We start from the raw sequence: 19,784 nt of genomic DNA, 5'->3' as shown, positions 1-19,784 counted from the left end.
TTGTGACATCAGGTAAAATGAGACAAATAAGATTTTACATCCTGGGCTCTTTAAATATCCACAGCCAGTCGCCAAACATGTTGCTTTTTATCTAGAAATGTCATTTACACGAAACAATCATTTTGGCGGTCTGAGATAACTAGAATGAGCAGAGCAAATATTCACAGAATCGCTGGTCCCAGTAATTGCATGATAAGCTACGTGACATGTTGTTCCTCTTTTTGGTAAAAAGAGCCCACAACAATAAGGGTAGTTATACCATTACAACAAAAGTGGTTTGAGGGTGTTGAATTTTGTTAACTGTTGCAGCAGTGGTTCCCATGTGGTGGGTCCAAAAGTGGGTCGCGGGTCCATTCTGAATGGACCACAAGTGACCTGCGTATGTGTCAAGTTTGTAAAAAGACACTTTATTTTGAAATATAGTGATTTTCCAGCACAGAGCTCTAATTTGAAGTGCTGTTTCCTGCTGTAGAGTGAGTGACTAATGGACAGCTGCTTGACAGAGACAGCAAACTAGCTCAATGACATGGCCAAACACAAGTAGGACGCTGAATATATTAAAATGCGTGGACCTTAAACTACTGACTAAGGAGAAATCTGGACCCTGAAGCTGGATCAGTTTGGAATGACTGTTTTACAGGGAAGGGTTTTGAGTGAGTTCTTAAGTTAGGTAGCATTAAGTTAGGTAGCATTAATGATTTAATGAATTAATGAATGAACTAGTAAATGGATTTAACCATTTAAAAAACAAACATGACTGTCCCACTTTACCTTACCAGCTGTCCTATATTACCCGAACATGTTATCAGAGTGAGGTTGGGGTTTTCGATGTGCTTAAAGGTCAAAAGTTTTTCAAGAATTTTACAAGGCAATGTATTTTCTATATAGAAATACACTGGCTTGCGAAAGTATTAACCCCCCTTGGCATTCTCTCTATTTTGTTGCCTTACAACCTGGATTTTAAAAGGAATTTTGGGGGGGTTGTATCATTTGATCTACACAACATAATTACCACTTTGAAGACGCAAAAAAAAAAATAAAATAAATTTTGAAACAAACAAGAAATACAACAAAGAACAGAAAACATGAGCATGCGTAATTATTCACCCACGCCAAAGTTAATTCTTCGTACAGCCGCCTTTTGCAGCAATTACAGCTACAAGTCTCTTCGGGTATGTCTCTATGAGCTTGGCACATCTAGCCACTGGAACGTTTGTCCATTCCTCATGGCGAAACTGCTCTAGCTCCTTCAAGTTGGATGGATTCCGCTTGTGTGCAGCAATCATTAAGTCGTACCACAGAATCTCAATTGGATTGAGGTCTGGTTTCTCCTTAAACCACTGGAGTGTTGCTTTACCAGTGTGTTTAGGGTCATTGTCCTGAAGGTGAACCTCTGTCCAAGTCTCAAATCTCTGGAAGACTCAAATAGGTTTCCCTCAAGGATTTCTCTGCGCCATCCACCTTTCCTTCAATTCTGACCAGTTTCCCTGTCCCTGCCAATGAAAAACATCCCCACAGCATGACGCTGCGACCACCATGCTTCACTGTGGGGATGGTGTTCCCAGCATGTTGACAAAGGACAAATACATCTGCACACACCGCTTTTCAGTTCAAGGCACTGCATAGCAGAGACACATAGCAAGTTCTAAAAGTTACACTCAAGGTAGACTTAAGGATTTTACGTGGTTTTCTGGGTAATCTAAAGAAAAAAAACAGCAAACCAATAAGTATTTAAGACTTTTATTTCTCCAGTAAATAAAAACAGTGCAGATGGCCACTGGGCTACAAAAGGTGACCTGATGCAACATTATAAAAAAGCAGTTCAAGAATTTAAATGTTTATTGTGCATTGCACAATACAGTACAATTGATAAAGCATTGTTTCCTGCACATTAAAATGCACATAATTTAAAAGGCATGCAAACTAAAAAAAGAACATTTATCTGGGAGACAGAACACACTGACAAAGATGTTATTGTATGTCAAGAAAATGTAAGCATGAGCCCATTTTTAACATCCACATGTTGTGTGCTTGTAGATGCGATCCAACTCAGACATGGTTGATGAGAAAAAGTGATAAATCAGGCCAAGATGTTCCCTGGCAACCAGTTTAAGTGACTTCAGATAGCTATTGATTTGCTAAGGTTTCATTAACCCGTGTTCATATTGTCATGTTCACACATTGTCATCTGTTTTATGGCAATAGAAATATACTTTAAATACCTGAATATCTTTCTAAACACCTTAATATCTTTGTCATGAGACTTCTGTAAGCTCTGTTGAGTGGACACAGTCCGTCTGTTTTAGGGAGAGAGCGTGAACATTCACAAAAGTAATGCAACTTTCACTGTCTTTCACCTCCAAAACATCTGTTGCCCCCCCAAGGTATGTGACCGACTGGGCTCCATCCTGAGCAAATCCCATGATGCACGGCTGCTGCTGCTTTGCTGGAAGGGTGTTGCCCTTTATTTGGTGTCCGTTGGGTATGTAGCTGCTTGGTGCTGCATCTAAGTTTGATGTCCAACAGCAAGAGGCTTCGTGAGCAGCTTTCGGTGGAGTTCGCTCAGGACTGGGGTCCAGGACGTAACTAATCACTACTGTACCACATGACGAACCCTCTCTACTGGCACGGGGGGAAGTCCGCATGATACTGCTGCTCCTAACACCTCTGCCATCACCAAACCCGTGTCCATCCCTCTGCCCGAGGATGTGCTGGTACAGGATCCTCCGAAAGGTCTGTCTGAACTCCCGAATGCGGTAAGCATAGATGAAGGGATTCACGACAGAGTTGGCATGGGAGAGGATGATGGCGATGTTCATCACCCAGATATGTGCGCGCTCACAATCCTGACACAGGTGGTTGAAGCAGTTGATGATGTGCAGTGGAAGCCAACACAGAGCAAACAACCCAACGATGATGGCCAGCGATTTGGCAGCATGGACTTCCTTCTGCAGGGTGGAACGAGATGAGCTTGACGATGTGGTTATCACTCCAGGAGCAGGTAAGTGCGCAACTTTAAGCCCTATCATTCGGAGCTGGCGCCGAGCGGCCATGAAGATGTGGGCATAGATGACCAGCATGACGAACAGGGGCACCAACACACAGCCGAAGAAATTGAAATAGACCATGTAGTCCAGGCTGACCACTCTTTCAAACAGGCACTCCGTCAAGCCTTCACGACAGGGGCTGATGCTGTCTGCGGCGGTGGTGTTCGAACCTGTATAACAGAAGACAGAGGTGATTTATTGTCAGTTTTGTCTTTTAATAATAATAATGTTTCTTTCACAGCAGAGAGAATTCTACATATTCGTAAAACATTTTTCATATATTCCAGGCAATGTGAATGGTTTAGGTTTCTCTAAGAGCCACTTAGCTGGATTGAAGGCAATGCGAAAATGCCAGATGCATTTCATCTAATTCTCAGCATTGAAATTAATTTGAGCACTTCTCTCTGGAAATACTGTTCAATACAAATGCATTTCTACATTTTCCCTAGGGTGCCTTTCTTTATGCATTTTCACCCCCTCAATAGGTCTCAGGATATTGAAAATGGTTGCTCTAGTAAGAGACTTGAAGCACAGTTTGTTTTGATATGCATTTACTTTGATTAACTCTTCCAAAATTCTGATTCTAGCTTTAAACAACCAACAGCGAGACAAGTTTGAACCCAATACTCAATACACTGTGACAGATATCACAAAATAAGTCTCCCACCTCCGTTCCAGCCCAGCATGGGTGTCAAGCCGATGCCCACTGAGAGAACCCAGCACAATGCGATGATGCCCTTCGCCCTCTGCCCTGTCACCAGGCTGCTGTACCTAGAAGGTGAAGCAGAGCACGGTGATACATTAGGGCTGGTTGTTCTGTTGTATCTAATCTCAGTGTGATAGTATCCCCTTGAAGCAAAGTCAATATTTGATGATTTAAATGAGCAGAAAATGGTTGTGTATTCAAGCCTAAATGCACTATTTGCCTAATAAGCCAAAGCAAGAGATGACAATGTTTATATTGTTGCACCACTGGGTTTTGAATACACTGCAACCACTTACACAAATCTGACCAGTACCAGTTCTTTTGTCTGCTGATTAAAGACGCATCAAGAATTTCAAATATATAGATCCATTCTGATTTTGCAAAGGTCGTTTTGTATGTCCTTTTTTTCCTTGCATGTTTGGTTTCATCCACATTAATATGTTTATGTTTTGGTTTCAGGTAGTGTGAGTAGTAAACGTAGTGTGAAATGTTGCTCCATGACTCCGCAAACAGTTGAGTGAGTGTGCATTCATCTGCAATAATGGGCACTTCCTTCCCACACTGTAATTTACCGGCACACTTCTTCCTCATCTGAGTTCTGACGCTAATGCAAAGCTCTGAAGAATTTGTTATTCAGTCAGGTCATGCAGGAGCTTCTGAGAAATGCAGTGAAATACAGAAATGACAAATATTAATGATGGTGGTTTGCTGTAAATGTAATTTGAGTGAAATGATGAGGACATTTATTTTACAGTGCAATCTCTGATAGGATTATGTGCACTTAAAGGGATAGTTCAGATCTTATGTGGGATTATATGAGGTCAGTGTATTACCTACAGTAGATGCTGGTCTGCACGTCCCCAGTTTGGAGAAGCAGGCAGGAGCACCACCGCGGAAGCTAAGCAATGTACTGCTGTGGATGGGGGGCAGCAGCAAAACTTACTTTGGTAACACTTTACTTGAAGTTATCTACATAAGGGTGACATGACACTGTCATAACTATGACATGACAGTGTCATGAACTTGTCATAAACATTATGTACATGTCATAAACGTTTATGACTGCTGTCATTAAGTGTCATTCAGTTTTTGTAATGACAAGTTGACATTGTTTGGGTTGTCTTGATTATGACAACTTGACATTATTTAGAGTGACATTACCAGAAGTTGTCTTTGTCATGACAAGTTGACATTAAATTTGTTTGGTATGTCCCTGTAATGACAACTTGACATTAACCAGGACGACATCACCAGAAGTTGTCTTTGTCATGACAAGTTGACATTAAATTTGTTTGGTATGTCCCTGTAATGACAACTTGACATTAACCAGGACGACATCACCAGAAGTTGTCTTTGTTTGACATTAACCAGGACGACATCACCAGAAGTTGTCTTTGTCGTGACAAGTTGACATTAAATTTGTTTGGGATGTCCTTATTATGACAACTTGACATTAACCAGGATGACATTACCAGAAGATTTGTCATAACAATAATAATCATTATGTCAACTTGTCATAAACACAAAAAGAGGTGCATTTCTTGTTAATGTCAAGTTGTTATGACAAAGACATCTTCTGGTAATGTCATCCTGGTTAATGTCACGTTGTCATTAAAAGGACATCCCAAACAAATTTAATGTCAACTTGTCACGACAAAGACAACTTCTGGCAATGTCACTTTGATCAATGTCAAGTTGTCATAATCAAGACAGATTCAGATTCAGTTCATTTACTGGTCTCAGAGAAATTTGACTTGGAACTAGGGGTCAGCATACACATACATACAATCAACATATAGTCACCAACAATGTCAAATTGTCATTAAAAAAACGAATGACATTTAATGACAGCAGTCATAAACATTTATGACATGTACATAATGTTCATGACAAGTTCATGACTGTGTCATGTCATAGTTATGACAGTGTCATGTCACTCTTATGTAGATACCTTAAAGTAAAGTGTTACCCCTATTTTAGCCACCCCAAAAATTCAATATCAGTTTAAGTGTATGCTATATTAAGAGTATTTTCACCTCTTACCTTCAGCAATGTTTGATAGGGAACTGACATTTTTATATTGCTCTCTTCAAAGCCAGACTCCATTGAGAAAAACAGTAATTTAACATTGCTGAACACAGGAGATGCTGGCCTACCTCTGCCTCTGTCAGTTAGTGTGTTTGTGTTATTGTGTGATTTTGGCCTTTAAGATTAGTTTGGATAAACCAAAGTTGCACAATATCACAAACAAACAAACTGAAAAGGCAGAAGTAGACCAGCAGCTCCTGTGTTCTGCAATGTTAAATTACTGTTTTTATCAATGGAGTCTGGTAGCTTTGACAAAAGTATAGATGGGGAACCGAAGCCGTTCCCTGTCAGAACAGGCTGTCTGACGGCAAGGTAAAGCGCCTAAAATATTCTTAATATAGCATACATGTCAACCAATATTACATCTTTTTAGGAAGGACTTTTTTTAAGGAGCTAAAATTGGTTTTGCTGCCCCTTTCCAAAGCAATACTTTGCTTAGTTACCATGGCAGTGCTACTGTCTGCTTCCTCAGAGTGTGGGCATGATGACCGCCATCTCCTGTATGTAATACACTGACCATGGATAAATACATCATACAACCCCACTTTGAAAGATCCAAAATATCTCTTTAAATATATACAATAGCTTTATGGCTGTTAAGTTCAGATGTTCAGGTCTATCATAAACACTGCTTGCATGTAAGCAGGCCATCTGGGCTATTCATATCCACATCACTGGTCCTGCTTTTTAAAAAGATCCTGCTTTCAACATTTCAGTTTCCTCTTTTCATTATTTTTGCTACATCCTCAAGTTATTGGGTATTTTTGAAGACTGCATTGGCAGCATTATTGTGCACATGCTTCATGCTGGCATGAGGAATACACTGGCAAGAAGAATACAGACAGTAAATCAGCATGACAGTATTCTTGGTAACATCACCCTACCTAAAGCCATTGTCCCATGTGACTGGGATCGTTCATGGCCATGGTGGCGGCCAGTCGGCTATATAAAGCCTCCTAAAACTCTGATGAATTATTAGCTCTCTGGTCTTTGGTGCCAGGGGTTGTGGCAGCCGTGTGAGCACACAAACACACACACAGAACCCGTTATGCAACTGCTTATGCAAATGTGTCACCTGCTGTGGCTTACTAGATGAAATATCCTCTCATGGTAGGAGTGAAGAATGCAGCTGTGACTAAACAACAGCGGCTCTGGATACACCCGTATGAACAGTATGAGTCAATGGTGTGTCAAAATGCCTGTTGCAGAAAGAATGGACAAGGGACTTTGCTGGAAACTGCAAAATACGCGAGGCAATTTCAAGAAGTAGAATTTAAATGGTGTTGATTTACATGGATGGAAATGATCAAAGCCTTCAGCACATTTAATCCCTCCAACAGCACACGAGCAGTAACCCAATAAAGCCTGTCGAGACGTATATCTGTGTCTGCCCACAGCCAGCCAGATTAGCCTTAATTAAATAAAATCTCTCTGTGATTCAATGTGTTTCGCTACACTGCATAGTGCTTTGGACGCCTCTCTCATTTGACAGTTTACCCACACGCCTCTGACTTGTTGTGTGTGGAAAAAAGCATTATGTTTAAAATGTGCAACAGTTTATATCCGACAGCAAAAGAAAATCTGCTAAAACATAATTTTCAAATGCAGCCCAATCATCAAGTTTCGGCGAGATGTGTGTGAAAAGTTAATCTGGTTTAAGTGGCAGTGTGGGAAATTGTCTCTGTTTCAGTTTTTAGCCTGTGACATTTCTGTTTCCTCTCACCTGAGTGGGTTCTTGATAGCGATGTAGCGGTCTACAGCGATGGCCAGCAGGCTGAAGATGGAGCTCTGGGTGAGTATGAGGACGAAGCATGCGATGAAGAGGCAGCCAAAGAAGTTGGCACAGAAGCCGGTGCTGATGATGGATTGCGGTAAAAACATCACAGATGATAAATGAAAATACTGCAAAACTAAAAATACATTTTTCCAAATCTAATAAAGACATATTCCTTAAGTTATTGCCCCAAATCAGTCACAGTCACAGAAATTGGTGTGATTTATTACACTTTCACTCAGAACTACACATAATTTAAAGGCCCAGTGTGTAGGATTTAGGGGGGGTATATGTTGTGTTTCTGTTGCCTTAGCACGAGCAGTTTATATCTACATAAAGAGTGTGTCTTCTTCCATTGAAATCGCTATGTTGCACCGCAATGTTTCTAAAGTAGCGCAGATCGGACAGATCGGGCCATTCGCGTTTTTTGCATCAGCCACTGTAGTAAGAGGCCCCTCCGAGACAGGAGTGTCCAAAAAGCACTGATTTTTTTTTGACCAATTTAAATTACAGGGTCCCTTTGTTTTGGAGTGAACACCTCCACGGATAATTTGCCTCCAGATAAAAACCAACTGAATAAGGATCACTGAAGGAAGTTTCAGCTGGTTGCAATCTGCAATCCTCACCACTCAACACCACTACATCCCCCTAAATCTTACACACTGGACCTTTAACTCTTATAAAAAACAAGAAATGAACACACTTTTAAATGAAATAAATGTAATAATACCTAATAGCAATAGCGAAGGGAATTGCCAGTAGTCCCACAGCAATGTCAGCCACTGCCAGTGACACCACAAAGAAGTTGGTGATGCTCTGCAGGTTGGAGTTGAGGCAGACGGCCCAGCAGACCAGGATGTTCCCAGCCACAGACAGGAAAGCGATCACCAGCTCCAGGCCAATATAGACCAGCTGTTCAGTGTTCAGCATTGTTGTGTTTTTGTTCTCTTTTTTGCTTTCTTTGCGCTGTCATCCCACAGACTCAGCTGCTTCACTTGTTTTTAGACAAAATACCTGCTTGCCAAACCACATGGTACAACGTAAGGGAAGCGTGATTGTGTCAAGGGAGGACAGACACAGCAGGAAGTTCCCACTACAAACATGACACCTGCCGAGCCTGACCTATGTCATTCTTTTTACTGTCACTCACACTGGATCAGTCTGTCAGTCTTCCTCTTTGTCTCTGCAAGCATCTTCACCTCTTCAGCTCGGTAAACTTTGCCACAGACAGCGGCAGAATACTGAGGAGGGAGCGTCTGGGAGTTCTGCCCGACGGCTGCCAAATTAAGAGCAGTGTTCTGGGGAGAGAAAGAGAGAGGACACAATCTCAGTGGTCTAGCCTGTATAAACAAATTGCAGGTTACCACACAGGTCAGAAAAGCCATCTATCTCTAGAGGACAGAGGGACAGTTTGTTTTCCATACAGGGCCGAGGCAGACAGCCCAACAATGCGCCTTTTATTTCAGGAAAAGTTTCCCGAAACCTTTCCACACACTAATCATTCCCGTCACTGACATGCTTTCTTCCAACATCGCTGATAGGCTAATTACGCAAATTAAACCCCCTATAAATTTCAAAGCCATTGTACCAACACTGGGACACTTTGTAAAGTTATCTTTGCTGTGTTTTTTTCAGGCTATTTTGCTAAATTCCTCTTTATCGTAAGCAGATTAGGACACATTGTTACAACCTCAGATAACCTCCACAAAGAAAGGAGCATGAGTGAAATGAGGGCCAAGTTACCCAGCTGGGGTACAGCAGCTCAGGGGGGTGAGGAATAAAGACACACAGGTTCACAGATGATATCAGATAATAATAACCAAGGCTGTACTGGTAGATTAGTTAGTGTATTATAATTTATTTCTTTTTGAATTGCTGCAAAGACATTGTCGTGGAAGTTCATGCGGAAGCCTGCTAGGAATTTTAACTGTTAGCTTAGCGTAGCTATACCAGCCTTATTCTGTTTAATTTTCTATTTGCTATTTTTGTCTGTTTGTTTCTTAGTAGTATCAACCAGGACTGGTATGACCCAACACACATAGTCACTTCCTTGCCCAGAGTTAGACTAGAGCAGGAGGAAGCTGATAGTCTGGCTCTGGCTCAAATATCAGCCTTGTTTCCCAGAAATGATGTCTTTACACAACTAATCTGAAACAGCAAGTGCATTTTGAGGGAAATGTTTGGCTGAGCATATTACGTTTTCTCTTAACATACTGTAACTTGGACATGTTGCTAATTAAGGTATCTGGCAAGATACAGAAATGTTGATATTAAACGTATCAGCAAAATGTTCACTGACAACATATTTCAGCTGTTTTCCGCCAAAATAGGTAATTTTCATTAGCCTAGTATTTAATTAGAGAGCCTCCATTATATCACTCATTTAAGTTAAATGCCAAGAAATGGCTTGATGACACCCAAAGATGTGAACGCTGATACATGTAATATTTAACTGTAACGTGACAGTGGATTTTGTCTGTAACCGTATTATATGTGATGTGTTTTTGCTATAATGCAATATGTTATTACCTGTATTACATGCTGTATTTTATTGTTGTTTAAATTTGTCTAGGATGCCTTTTTACAGCGGGTAAAGGGACTGCCAATGAAAACTAGCCAAATCAGTTAATTCAGGTGCATTTACATTCCTTAAAATGTTGATTAATGCTCGCTGTCCCTTTACTTAAATAAATGAATAAATGAATAAAATAGAATAACATCAAATAAAGTATAATAAAATTAAATTAAATTAAATTAAGTAAGATAAAATAAAATAACATTAAATAAAATAAAATAAAGTAAAATAAAGTAAGATAAAATAAAACAACATGACATAAAGTAAGATAAAATAAAATTATATCAAATAAAATATAATAAAATAAAGTAAAATTAAATTAAATTAAATTAAATTAAATTAAATTAAATTAAATTAAATTAAAAAAATAAAATCACAATTTTCCCTAACCTTAACTAAAGTGCTTTTGTTGCCTAAACCTAACACAGAAATCTTGACATGAACCTGAAGTCTCGGTGTCAAAGTCCTGCACTTTGTACAGTACATCCACCATCCTCCCCAACCACTTCCTTCCGAGACCTACGTGGTACATGGATGTTGTGTTTTGTTGCCTGAAAGGAACATTGGCACTGAACATAATCCAGGCAGCGATTACGTTGCCACAACAATGGAATTAAGAGAGCAGTTTAGTAGCATACAAATGAAATTTCTAGTACACATGCACATCAGGTTCTCAGCTAACTCCATAACTGTTGAGCTTGTTCTTTAAGGGATCATGATCAAAAACTGTTTGTTTTTGTTACACATTTATATAAAAACTCTTTCAAAATCATTAGGAGATTTTTTTAAGCTCAATAGATACCATCTCTGTCAGGCTACAATACCAGCATTAACATCTTAAATGAAACAAACAGAAACATACATTAAAAAACTGCTTTTACTTCCTCTGATTTAAGTGGACAAAGCACACAGCAAACATTCAATATGCTGAGGGTGGAAGTTATTCACTACAGTGAAAAGAGCAATTTGTAAATATGACCTAGTTCCTGCCAAGGTCCATACAGTGAGTAACATTTAAGAAGATAAGATTCAAAAAGACTGAATGTCTGATTCTGTGACAACAGAGGTGATGTTGGGACCCATGTGTGACCTATATTGGGTGCTTTATGTCAGCGTATCTCAGAGAACTGAAACTCCCAAACCAATCTTCATTCAATCACACTGCTGGCCAGTTTTTTTTTTCTCCCACTGTGTCAGAATTATGTCAGTAGGTTATCTTCTGATCGCATGACGAGCTCACTGACCTCCTCTCTACTACTCAAATCTTAACACCTGGCAGATTCTCGACCTCCAGTCCGCTCTAAAATGGATGCAGCTTTGCATAAAAAGCTGTGATAATAATATTAATTATTAAATTAACAAAACTAAATTTAGCTATTGGGTAATTTCCCACTGAGTCATATTAAACCACAAAAAAACGGGGGATGGGAAATCACACTTTATCATCGTTCTGCTAAAAAGGGGTGTAATTTGATTTAAATATAGCAGAGCAACTACTTTTTAAGCAGCACTTTTCCTGTCTTCATTTCATGAGAAAGAGATATTCCACTGACATTTACTTCTCAGTTAAACTGGCCAAACTTGTACTGTACCATATAAAGAGAGCTTGTTAAAAGGCCCTAACTGCGCTTTACTGTCCTTACATGGAAATGTAAAGACACATCACTAGTGCCAGTGTTGGAAATGTAAAGAGAACATAAAAAGCAACCACTTGCTTTCCTTCAGCACATTGTTCTTTCATTAATCTCCCTCTGTTGGCTACATATGACCCTGTGGCTTTACCAGCAGTGATCCTGACTGGTAGTGGAGCAAAGTACTTTCTCTCTATTGTTTGCTGTTGAAACCTTCTCACAGGCCAAAGGAATTTAAAACCAGGCTTTATCCAGGGTGTGTGGAAAGCCCTTTAGTAATTTGAAATGTCAAGTGGCTGCAAAAGCCTCTGAACATGCACAAAAAAAGATTCTTCAAAGTAAAAGTGACAGAAAAGACAACTTACATAGCTTTCCCCCAACTCTGAAGTTTACATTCTGAGCCATCACATGCTAAGTCCACTTGTTTAACCTTCTTCCAGTTGACTGCTGGGCAAAAACTACTCCCCTTTATTATGACCCAGGCTATATGTGCCGAGAGGCCTTGGAGGAAGTGATAAGAAAATGCACATCCTGCTGGAGGAGGATCTGTCTCTGCCCTGTCAATCAATGCACCAGCTCAGCTCCACCAAAGTCGAAGGAAAACAACACAAAAAGCTGCAGTATTACTGTTGGCAAAAGTGCTGTGTGCGCTAATGAGGGAGGTGCTGGCATCACATTGTGAAGTCCTGATTGCAGGAGCAGATATATGACAGCAGAGACTTAAGCATCAGCTGAGCCAATACTGAACAAACACTGCAGGGCAAGAGATGTCCAGTGATGGTGAAAGGGCTCCAGCGCTGATCACACACACCAGCCTTAGAAAGTGACTTACATTATGGAGATTGTATGTATTATCAGGCCTATGTAGTTTTTTGTATTTCAGACATCTACTTCATCAATTTATTGGCATAAAAACCCCACAATCCTGACACAGAGAAAGCTTCCATATTTAAAGAATAACCATAACCCTTAAATCACAAAGCAAGACACCTGTTATTAATTTAAGAAAATGTAGAAAATGGTCCCAACATCAACTTAAAAACACATTTAAAACACAGTCTGAACATTTCTTACCTTACTTAAAAGTATGAATATAACACCTGTTTGCACCCAGTCAACAGTTCAGATGTCGGCTGGCAGCGCACAACAGAAAGTAAAAGGTCACAAGAAGGTGATGCGTTTATGGCACAAACTTAAATACAGCGTGGGGAAAAACACACTGAAGTAAAGGAACAGAAACGCGGTAAGTCCTCTCTTAATAGCACCGCTGCTCATTTTCAGTTTAACACTGCGGTCGCGCCATCTACACTTCGGTCTGTGAGAAGTTTGAAGTTGCGCACTGACGAGCTGCAGCGGCAACAGGAAAAAGCGTGGCTGCAGGCGCGCCGCCTCCCGCTCTGTCTCTCCTTCTGTCTCTCTCTCTCTCTCACACACACACACACACACACACACACACAGAGAATTCAATTCAGTTCAGTTCAGTTCAGTAAGCTTTACTGGCATGACATTTCATATGTGTTGCCAAAGCACAATTAGAATTTAAGACACTGGATTTATTAATACAAAAAAACAAACAAAAAAAAAACTCATTAAGTGAAGGAGTAAATAAAAGGCAGTTCAGTCAGGAGCACTTTCATCGAAGAGAACTTTATTTCCATTTGCAGCATTATATTTGGCGGTATGGCTCTGTTCTGGGGCCCCTTTGCCTTTCCTCGGCCTATGCAGAAAGCGTCTTCCACATGCCTACCTGAAAAGCCCAAGGCGGAGAGGAGCCTGGCCTCTCTCCGAAGTCTTTGAAATCTGGCACTTGGGCAGTGACTTGTGGCGTCAGAAACCAGTGCAAAAAAGGCATCCTATAACATCGGCATGATACGTGACCGGTTGCAGTTATAGTTTAACAGCACCAGGCAGCGTAAGGGGGAAACATGGCGAATGTCCGAGTGGAGCGGGTGGTGGATGGCTCTGACAAACACTGATTTTCACCCGAGAGAGCGGTGTTTGCATCCTATAAGATTCTTAAGCCAAACCCTGTTCTTTTTTCCTAAACCTAATCGCGTGCTTTTGTTGCCTAAACCCAACCATGTGTGTTTGTTGTTGAAGGAAAAAAAAAAAAGTCAATTCACGTTGTTGTACTGATGTAGTGCTTTTATTTTGATAGAGACTGTATGTAAACAATAAATTTCCTGTAAGTGTATCTTGAAAGAAGAGAACTTGACATGGTGTCCCAGAACGTCAACAATCAACGCACATCGTATGTGGACCTGGAAAGTCCATGAGCAAAACGTCAATATGTGACAAGGTCAGAGTGAAAATGTGTTGCAGAGAGAGCGCACCTGTCTGCTCTTCCACGTGCAAATGAGGAAAGCATGAGGAATAGAAAGCAGACCTCTCTGCCCTTCCATGCGCCTACATGGAAAGCCTAAGGCAGGGAGAGTAGCAGCAAAGACCCCCCCAATTCACAAGGGCTCATCAAAACTGGACAATAGAAGATTGGAGAAACGTTGCCTGGTCTGATGAGTCTGGATCTCTTCTGCCACATTCAGATGGTAGGGTCAGAATATGGCGTAAACAACATGAAAGCATGGATCCATCCTGCCTTGTATCAACGGGTCAGGCTGCTGGTGGTGGTGTAATGGTGTGAGGGATATTTTCTTGGTACACTTTGGGCCCCTTAGCACCAACTGAGCATGGTTTAAACACCACAGCCTACCTGAGTATTGTTGTTGACCGTGTCCATCCCTTTATGACCACAGTGTACCCATCTTCTGATGGCTACTTCCAGCAGGATAACGCACCATGTCACAAAGCTCAAATCATCTCAAACTGGTTTCTTGAACATGACGATGAGTTCACTGTACTCCAATGGCCTCCACAGTCACCAGATCTCAATCCAATAGAGCACCTTTGGGACATGGTGGAACAGGAGATTCGGATTTGGACAAATCTGCAGCAACTGCGTGATGCTATCATGTCAATATGGACCAAAATCTCTGACGAATGTTTCCAGCACCTTGATGAATATATGCCATGAATAATTAAAGCAGTTCTGAAGGCAAAAGGGGTCCCACTTGGTACGAGCAAGGTGTACCTAATAAAGTGTACTTTCTCCAAGTAGATGTTTCATGTTAGTCTGGTCAGAGAGTGAATCAAAATCTTGGAGTTTACATTTCATTTTTGTACAGAACTTTGTTTTGATGTCTTCATATGTGCTACATTGTGGCAGGAAATGTTGCTCTGTCTCCACCTGTCTCTGAGGACAGAGCTGACACAGCCTGTCTTCTCTAGGCAGCCAGGTCTGCCTGTGTCTGCTGGTCTCTATGGTCAGGCTGTGATCTCAGAGTCTGTACATAGTCAGTGTCTTTGTCAGTTTCTGATCTGTCACAGCAGTCAGATAGTTTGCCATCGTGCACTGTCTGTTGAGGGCCAAATAGCACTGATGTTTGTTTGAGGTTTTTGTGATAGATGTCCAATAGTTGGTGTAGATTTCATTTCCTTTTCTTTGGTTGGGCTGGATTATGTGAGGGTTGTCCTGAGGCCTTGTGCTGTTAAAGGAGGTGAACCTCAGAGCAGCTGGCTGAGAGGACTCCTCTCTATGTTTGTCTCTTGGCGTGTGTGTGTGTGTGTGTGTGTGTGTGTGTGTGTGTGTAGGAGACTGCACTGAGGGGGTCTTCTGGTAAACGGTGACACACAGATGACTGGAAATGACAATAGGCTGTGGGCCAAAAAAATAAAGTGAAAGGGATCAAGAATGAAATCAAAATAGAACACAGTCCAAATACATTACATCTTTTATTTAATCAGACTTCACGTTATTGATTGGTGAACCATAAGAACGTGAAAAGTTCTCCTCTGAGTCTACGTGCACACCCTCCACCTCGCACCTTGTTTGGTTTGTTGTGCATATAACTGTGCACGCAGTCAATCAGGGGAATTGTAAACTGTTTATGTTTGAAGTTTAAGTGATGAAATGCAGCCTACACCACCTCTGGGATTTTGTTGTATGCTCATCCTGTGTGTTCATGGAGCTGCATCATTACTGTATCATCATCATATCATGTATGTAGTTTTGAAACCCCTCTTTAACAAATATTTCTTTCTTAAAGTTCAGCTCACGCACGGATTGACATTCCTCTCTTCCTTTTTATCTCTCTTGTTGCTCTTACTTACCTTATATTGTCTTGAAGCTACTTCACAGCACTTTCCCTTGGGATAAATAAAGTTCTATGTTATGTGATCTGATGTTATCATGTCATCTGTCACAACTTTAATAAGTGCATTTATTTATTATATTTGATTCCAGTTAATAGTTTTCTCTTTTTTGTGTTTTCAAAAATTCGAAAACATTTCGTAGCCATTAAACTTGCAGCTGTATTTGAAAGGTTTCGGCACAAAGAATAAACCTGCCTTTCCTTAAGCTCTTTAGCCACTTTCAGACATTCATTCATTCATTCATTCATTTCTCAGTAACCATCCTGTTACGGGTCCAGGTGTGCTGGAGCCTATCCCAGCTGACAGTGGGCAAGAGACGGAGTACACCCTGGACAGGTCACCAGACTATCGCAGGGCTTTAGACAGATAATTATTGTCTTTGGATGACCAACATATAAGTGATGGCTTGAGTGGTGTAAGGACAGTAGCCTGGTCCTTAACACCCATAAGACCAAGGAAATGACCATTGACTTTAGAAGGGCAACAAGAACAGCCCATCACCCCCCTCCACTTACATGGGGTGGAAGTAGAGAGTGTGGAGAGTCTAAAGTTCCTTGGCATCATCCTATCCAACCGCCTGACATGGACACACAACACCTCAAGCCTTGTTAAAAGAAAGCCCAACAAAGGCTGTTCTTCCTGAGAAAGCTGAAACAAGCACAGCACAGAACCACCATAGAGACCACCCTCGCAAAGTGTATCACAGTGTGGTACAGTAGCTGCACAGTGGCAGAGCGGCAGGACTTACACTGGGTGGTGAAGACTGCACAGCGTGCGGTCGGGCTGGAGGTCCCACACCTGGAAGAGGTTTACAACCACTGTCTGAGAAAAAAGGCCTGCAGCATCTACTACATCTACTGACTATCAGCAATTGGTGTCCATTTATTTATTGAGTAACCACTGCTATTTATTTATTAGCCATTGGTGTTTTTATGTTAGTTTTTATACTGTTTTTATGTATAAGAGAGAGATGCCCATCTTAATTTCGTTGTACTTGTATAACAACAATAAATTACTATTCTATTCTATTAACCCTTGACAAAATAACAGTATTTGGACCAACATATACTGGGCACACTTATATTTTCAGGCTATAGGGTGCAAACGAGAACACAACTGTAGTAAAACTTTTCAACAAAAGGCAGACAAATATGACATTATTTTTATTTATTTATTTATTTATTTTTTTTATATTAATATATATATTATTTATTTACTTTTTTATATATTTCATTTATTTATTTATATATTTATTTCTACAATATTTACAATTTTTACAATTACAATTTAAAAAATTAATTATTTTGTGTTGCTAAAGATGATGTAATCAAGTTTTACACACACAAACACATACGCATACACATGCTACTGTGTGTGTGTGTGTGTGTGTGTGTGTGTGTGTGTGTGTGTGTGTGTGTGTGCCATATATTCCTTCTTGACCCTGGTCCCTTAACTGGTCATCTGACCCAGGGCGTCACAGTAGTGGTTTAGGCACCACACTTGCTACCCTCTTTGTCTTCAGCCACCTTCTCCTCTTTGTCTTCCGTCATTTCCAGCTGAGCAATTTTCTGCTCAGCTTCATTTAAAGAGGCCATGACCTTATCATTCTCCTCTCTCTGCTGCCTGATCTTAGCCAGTTGGGAAGCTCTGGATTTCCTCCTCTCCTGTTTGAAGTAGAGTCGCTCCGTTTCCAGCTGCTCCTCTGCCTTTTTCAAGGCCGCTCGCTGTTCCTCTAGCTGTGATTGATGGGAGGTCTGAGATGTCTCCAGGGTCTTCTTATTCTCCTCCCTCTGTTTTCAGAGAGCTTTTCTTATCAGGCTCAGTGAATGATTCATTGCCTGAATTTTAGTGATTCGACTCTTGAGCGGGCATCAAATTCTGGCGTGTCCGTGTCAAGCAGTCTCACTGTAGTGTTTCTAGCTGCTGCACATGCCCGCCTGGTGGCACAGACCTCCCACTTCATCGAATCCAGCTCTGTTTGAAGGGTCTTTTTCTCTCTATCTTGGTCTCCAGCTTTTTCTCCGCACAGAGCTCCAACTTCTGTGCCTCCAGTTCCTTAATGACGACCTCTTTCTCACCATTTATCTGCTTGGTTTTGACGTGCAGATTGTTGTTAGCAGTGGTTCACTCCTTGTGCTCTTTCTGAACTTGAGCCATCTTGGTCAGCTTTTTCTTTGCACAGAGCTTCAACTGCACCATCTAGGGTCACGTCTCAGTGGATGAAATTTGGAAATGATTGCTTTAATATTGCTTTAAGAGGGTGTGGCCTATTACAATAAATTTAAATTCTGAGACATTTCACATTCACAGCAAATCACCAGTACGTCCTACAGAGCCGAAATTTCTTCAGCACATCCACTGAATTGTGACAAAGTTTATCTCACTGCAACGTATAGTCAATTCAGAAGTCCGTCACTCTATATTTTTAAGAATATGGAAAATTAATTAACATCTATATCCACAAAAAGTCTTCATTCAATTGCAACCAAAATTGACACACACATTCTTTGGTGTCACGTTTTAAATGGCGTTCAGGTCGCTTTAACGGTTAGCCTGCAGTGATATTCAATTACTTGTTGTAATTTCTACTGTATGCACAACATTTTCTATTTCATGATAATCTTTAACCAAATGTCACCAAACCGGTAGAAAAAGATTTCTGCACACTTACATCTCTGCAGTGTTCCACTTTATTGTTGAACTTTCAGTCTATTTGACCTTCATCAGAGCATAGGCAATCATTACAAAACTTGCAGGGTATGTTGAACAATAATGATGAACCACGTGTGAAATTATTTTTGAAATCGGTCAATAGGGAAGCACCAGTTCCAAACAAGTGCAACGGCCTTTTGCAACATTTCGCTATAAATCAATGAGGGTTTGTTCAAACATCACCAAACTCAGTGGACTTCTTTAACTGAGCCATTAGAGCATGTCACCAAAATGTTTCTGCACTTGACCAATAGGAAGCGACAGTTTCCAAAGAAGAGCGTGGTCTGGTCGAGATTTAAACGCAAACGAATGAGCATTTTTGTGACTGTGATAAAACCTGTTGTTTATCTTTAATACAGGCAGGAAGTTCCATGCTGGCTTGAACCCTGGGATTGCTGCTTGCAGCTATATCTATACTTGTTTTTATGACATCTTGTGTGCTAAATAAATTCAAATTTAAACACGGGTGTATTTCCAGGTGGCAATTGGGCCCCCTCACCCCATAGGCCCCGGTGCAACCACACTGCCAGGGCTGTCCATATTTACGCCCCTGGTGAAGACCCAATTACAGAAGTTTACGCAGTCCATTGTTAGTAAATGATAAATATAACTAAGGAAGTATCAATAATACCCATATTTATTAAGAGGAACTGTCAGGTTTACACAGTGACTTAAATGGAGCTGCCGTACACGTCAGCATCGGTCTCACTGTGGATCAGTCAGATCTATGATTCATCACTTCTGAGTAAGGTTTTCTAATGACAAGCAAATATGTTTTGGGTGGTTGCCAGAGAGATTTTAAAACCCAGAGTAGGTCTCCTGCTGAAAGTCTTCAGATTTAGACTACATCTTTGTCCTCTGTACAGAACATGTGCGTCCTTAGTCTGTACACAATCAAACACTCAGAACAAATAAAGCTGAGAAACAGGGTATGAACAAACAAGAACATAGCAACAGCACAAGTATGTTACAGTGTGCCGATGCTATTTAAAGCAGTGATAACTGAGGGCAAAGCATTTTTTTTTTTGCAGAGTAGTGTCTG

The 19,784-nt window shown here is 40.7% G+C and overlaps 1 protein-coding gene across 2 annotated transcripts; it reads right to left on the bottom strand.

Annotated features, from left to right (window-relative positions):
- Window positions 1-1,726: 1,726 nt before the first annotated feature.
- Window positions 1,727-13,145, bottom strand: adora2ab (adenosine A2a receptor b). Of its 2 annotated transcripts, none has more exons than XM_050053733.1 (5): window positions 12,896-13,145; window positions 8,346-8,913; window positions 7,565-7,696; window positions 3,715-3,818; window positions 1,727-3,217 (listed from the first exon to the last, which is right to left on the bottom strand). In XM_050053733.1, exons 2-5 carry the CDS (start codon window positions 8,543-8,545, stop codon window positions 2,256-2,258), a joined length of 1,398 nt encoding a protein of 465 aa, XP_049909690.1. In that variant the 5' UTR covers window positions 8,546-8,913; window positions 12,896-13,145; the 3' UTR covers window positions 1,727-2,255. The 2 variants fall into 2 exon arrangements, with proteins under 2 accessions (XP_049909690.1, XP_049909691.1); XM_050053734.1 differs by lacking the exon at window positions 12,896-13,145 and adding an exon at window positions 12,187-12,287.
- Between the last annotated feature and the right edge of the window lie 6,639 nt (window positions 13,146-19,784).

The sequence above is a fragment of the Epinephelus moara genome, chromosome 9, assembly GCF_006386435.1.
Source record: "Epinephelus moara isolate mb chromosome 9, YSFRI_EMoa_1.0, whole genome shotgun sequence".
NCBI classification, from domain to species: domain Eukaryota; kingdom Metazoa; phylum Chordata; class Actinopteri; order Perciformes; family Serranidae; genus Epinephelus; species Epinephelus moara.
Note: the sequence above shows the minus strand (reverse complement) of the source record. Positions and strands in the feature narration are given on the sequence as shown.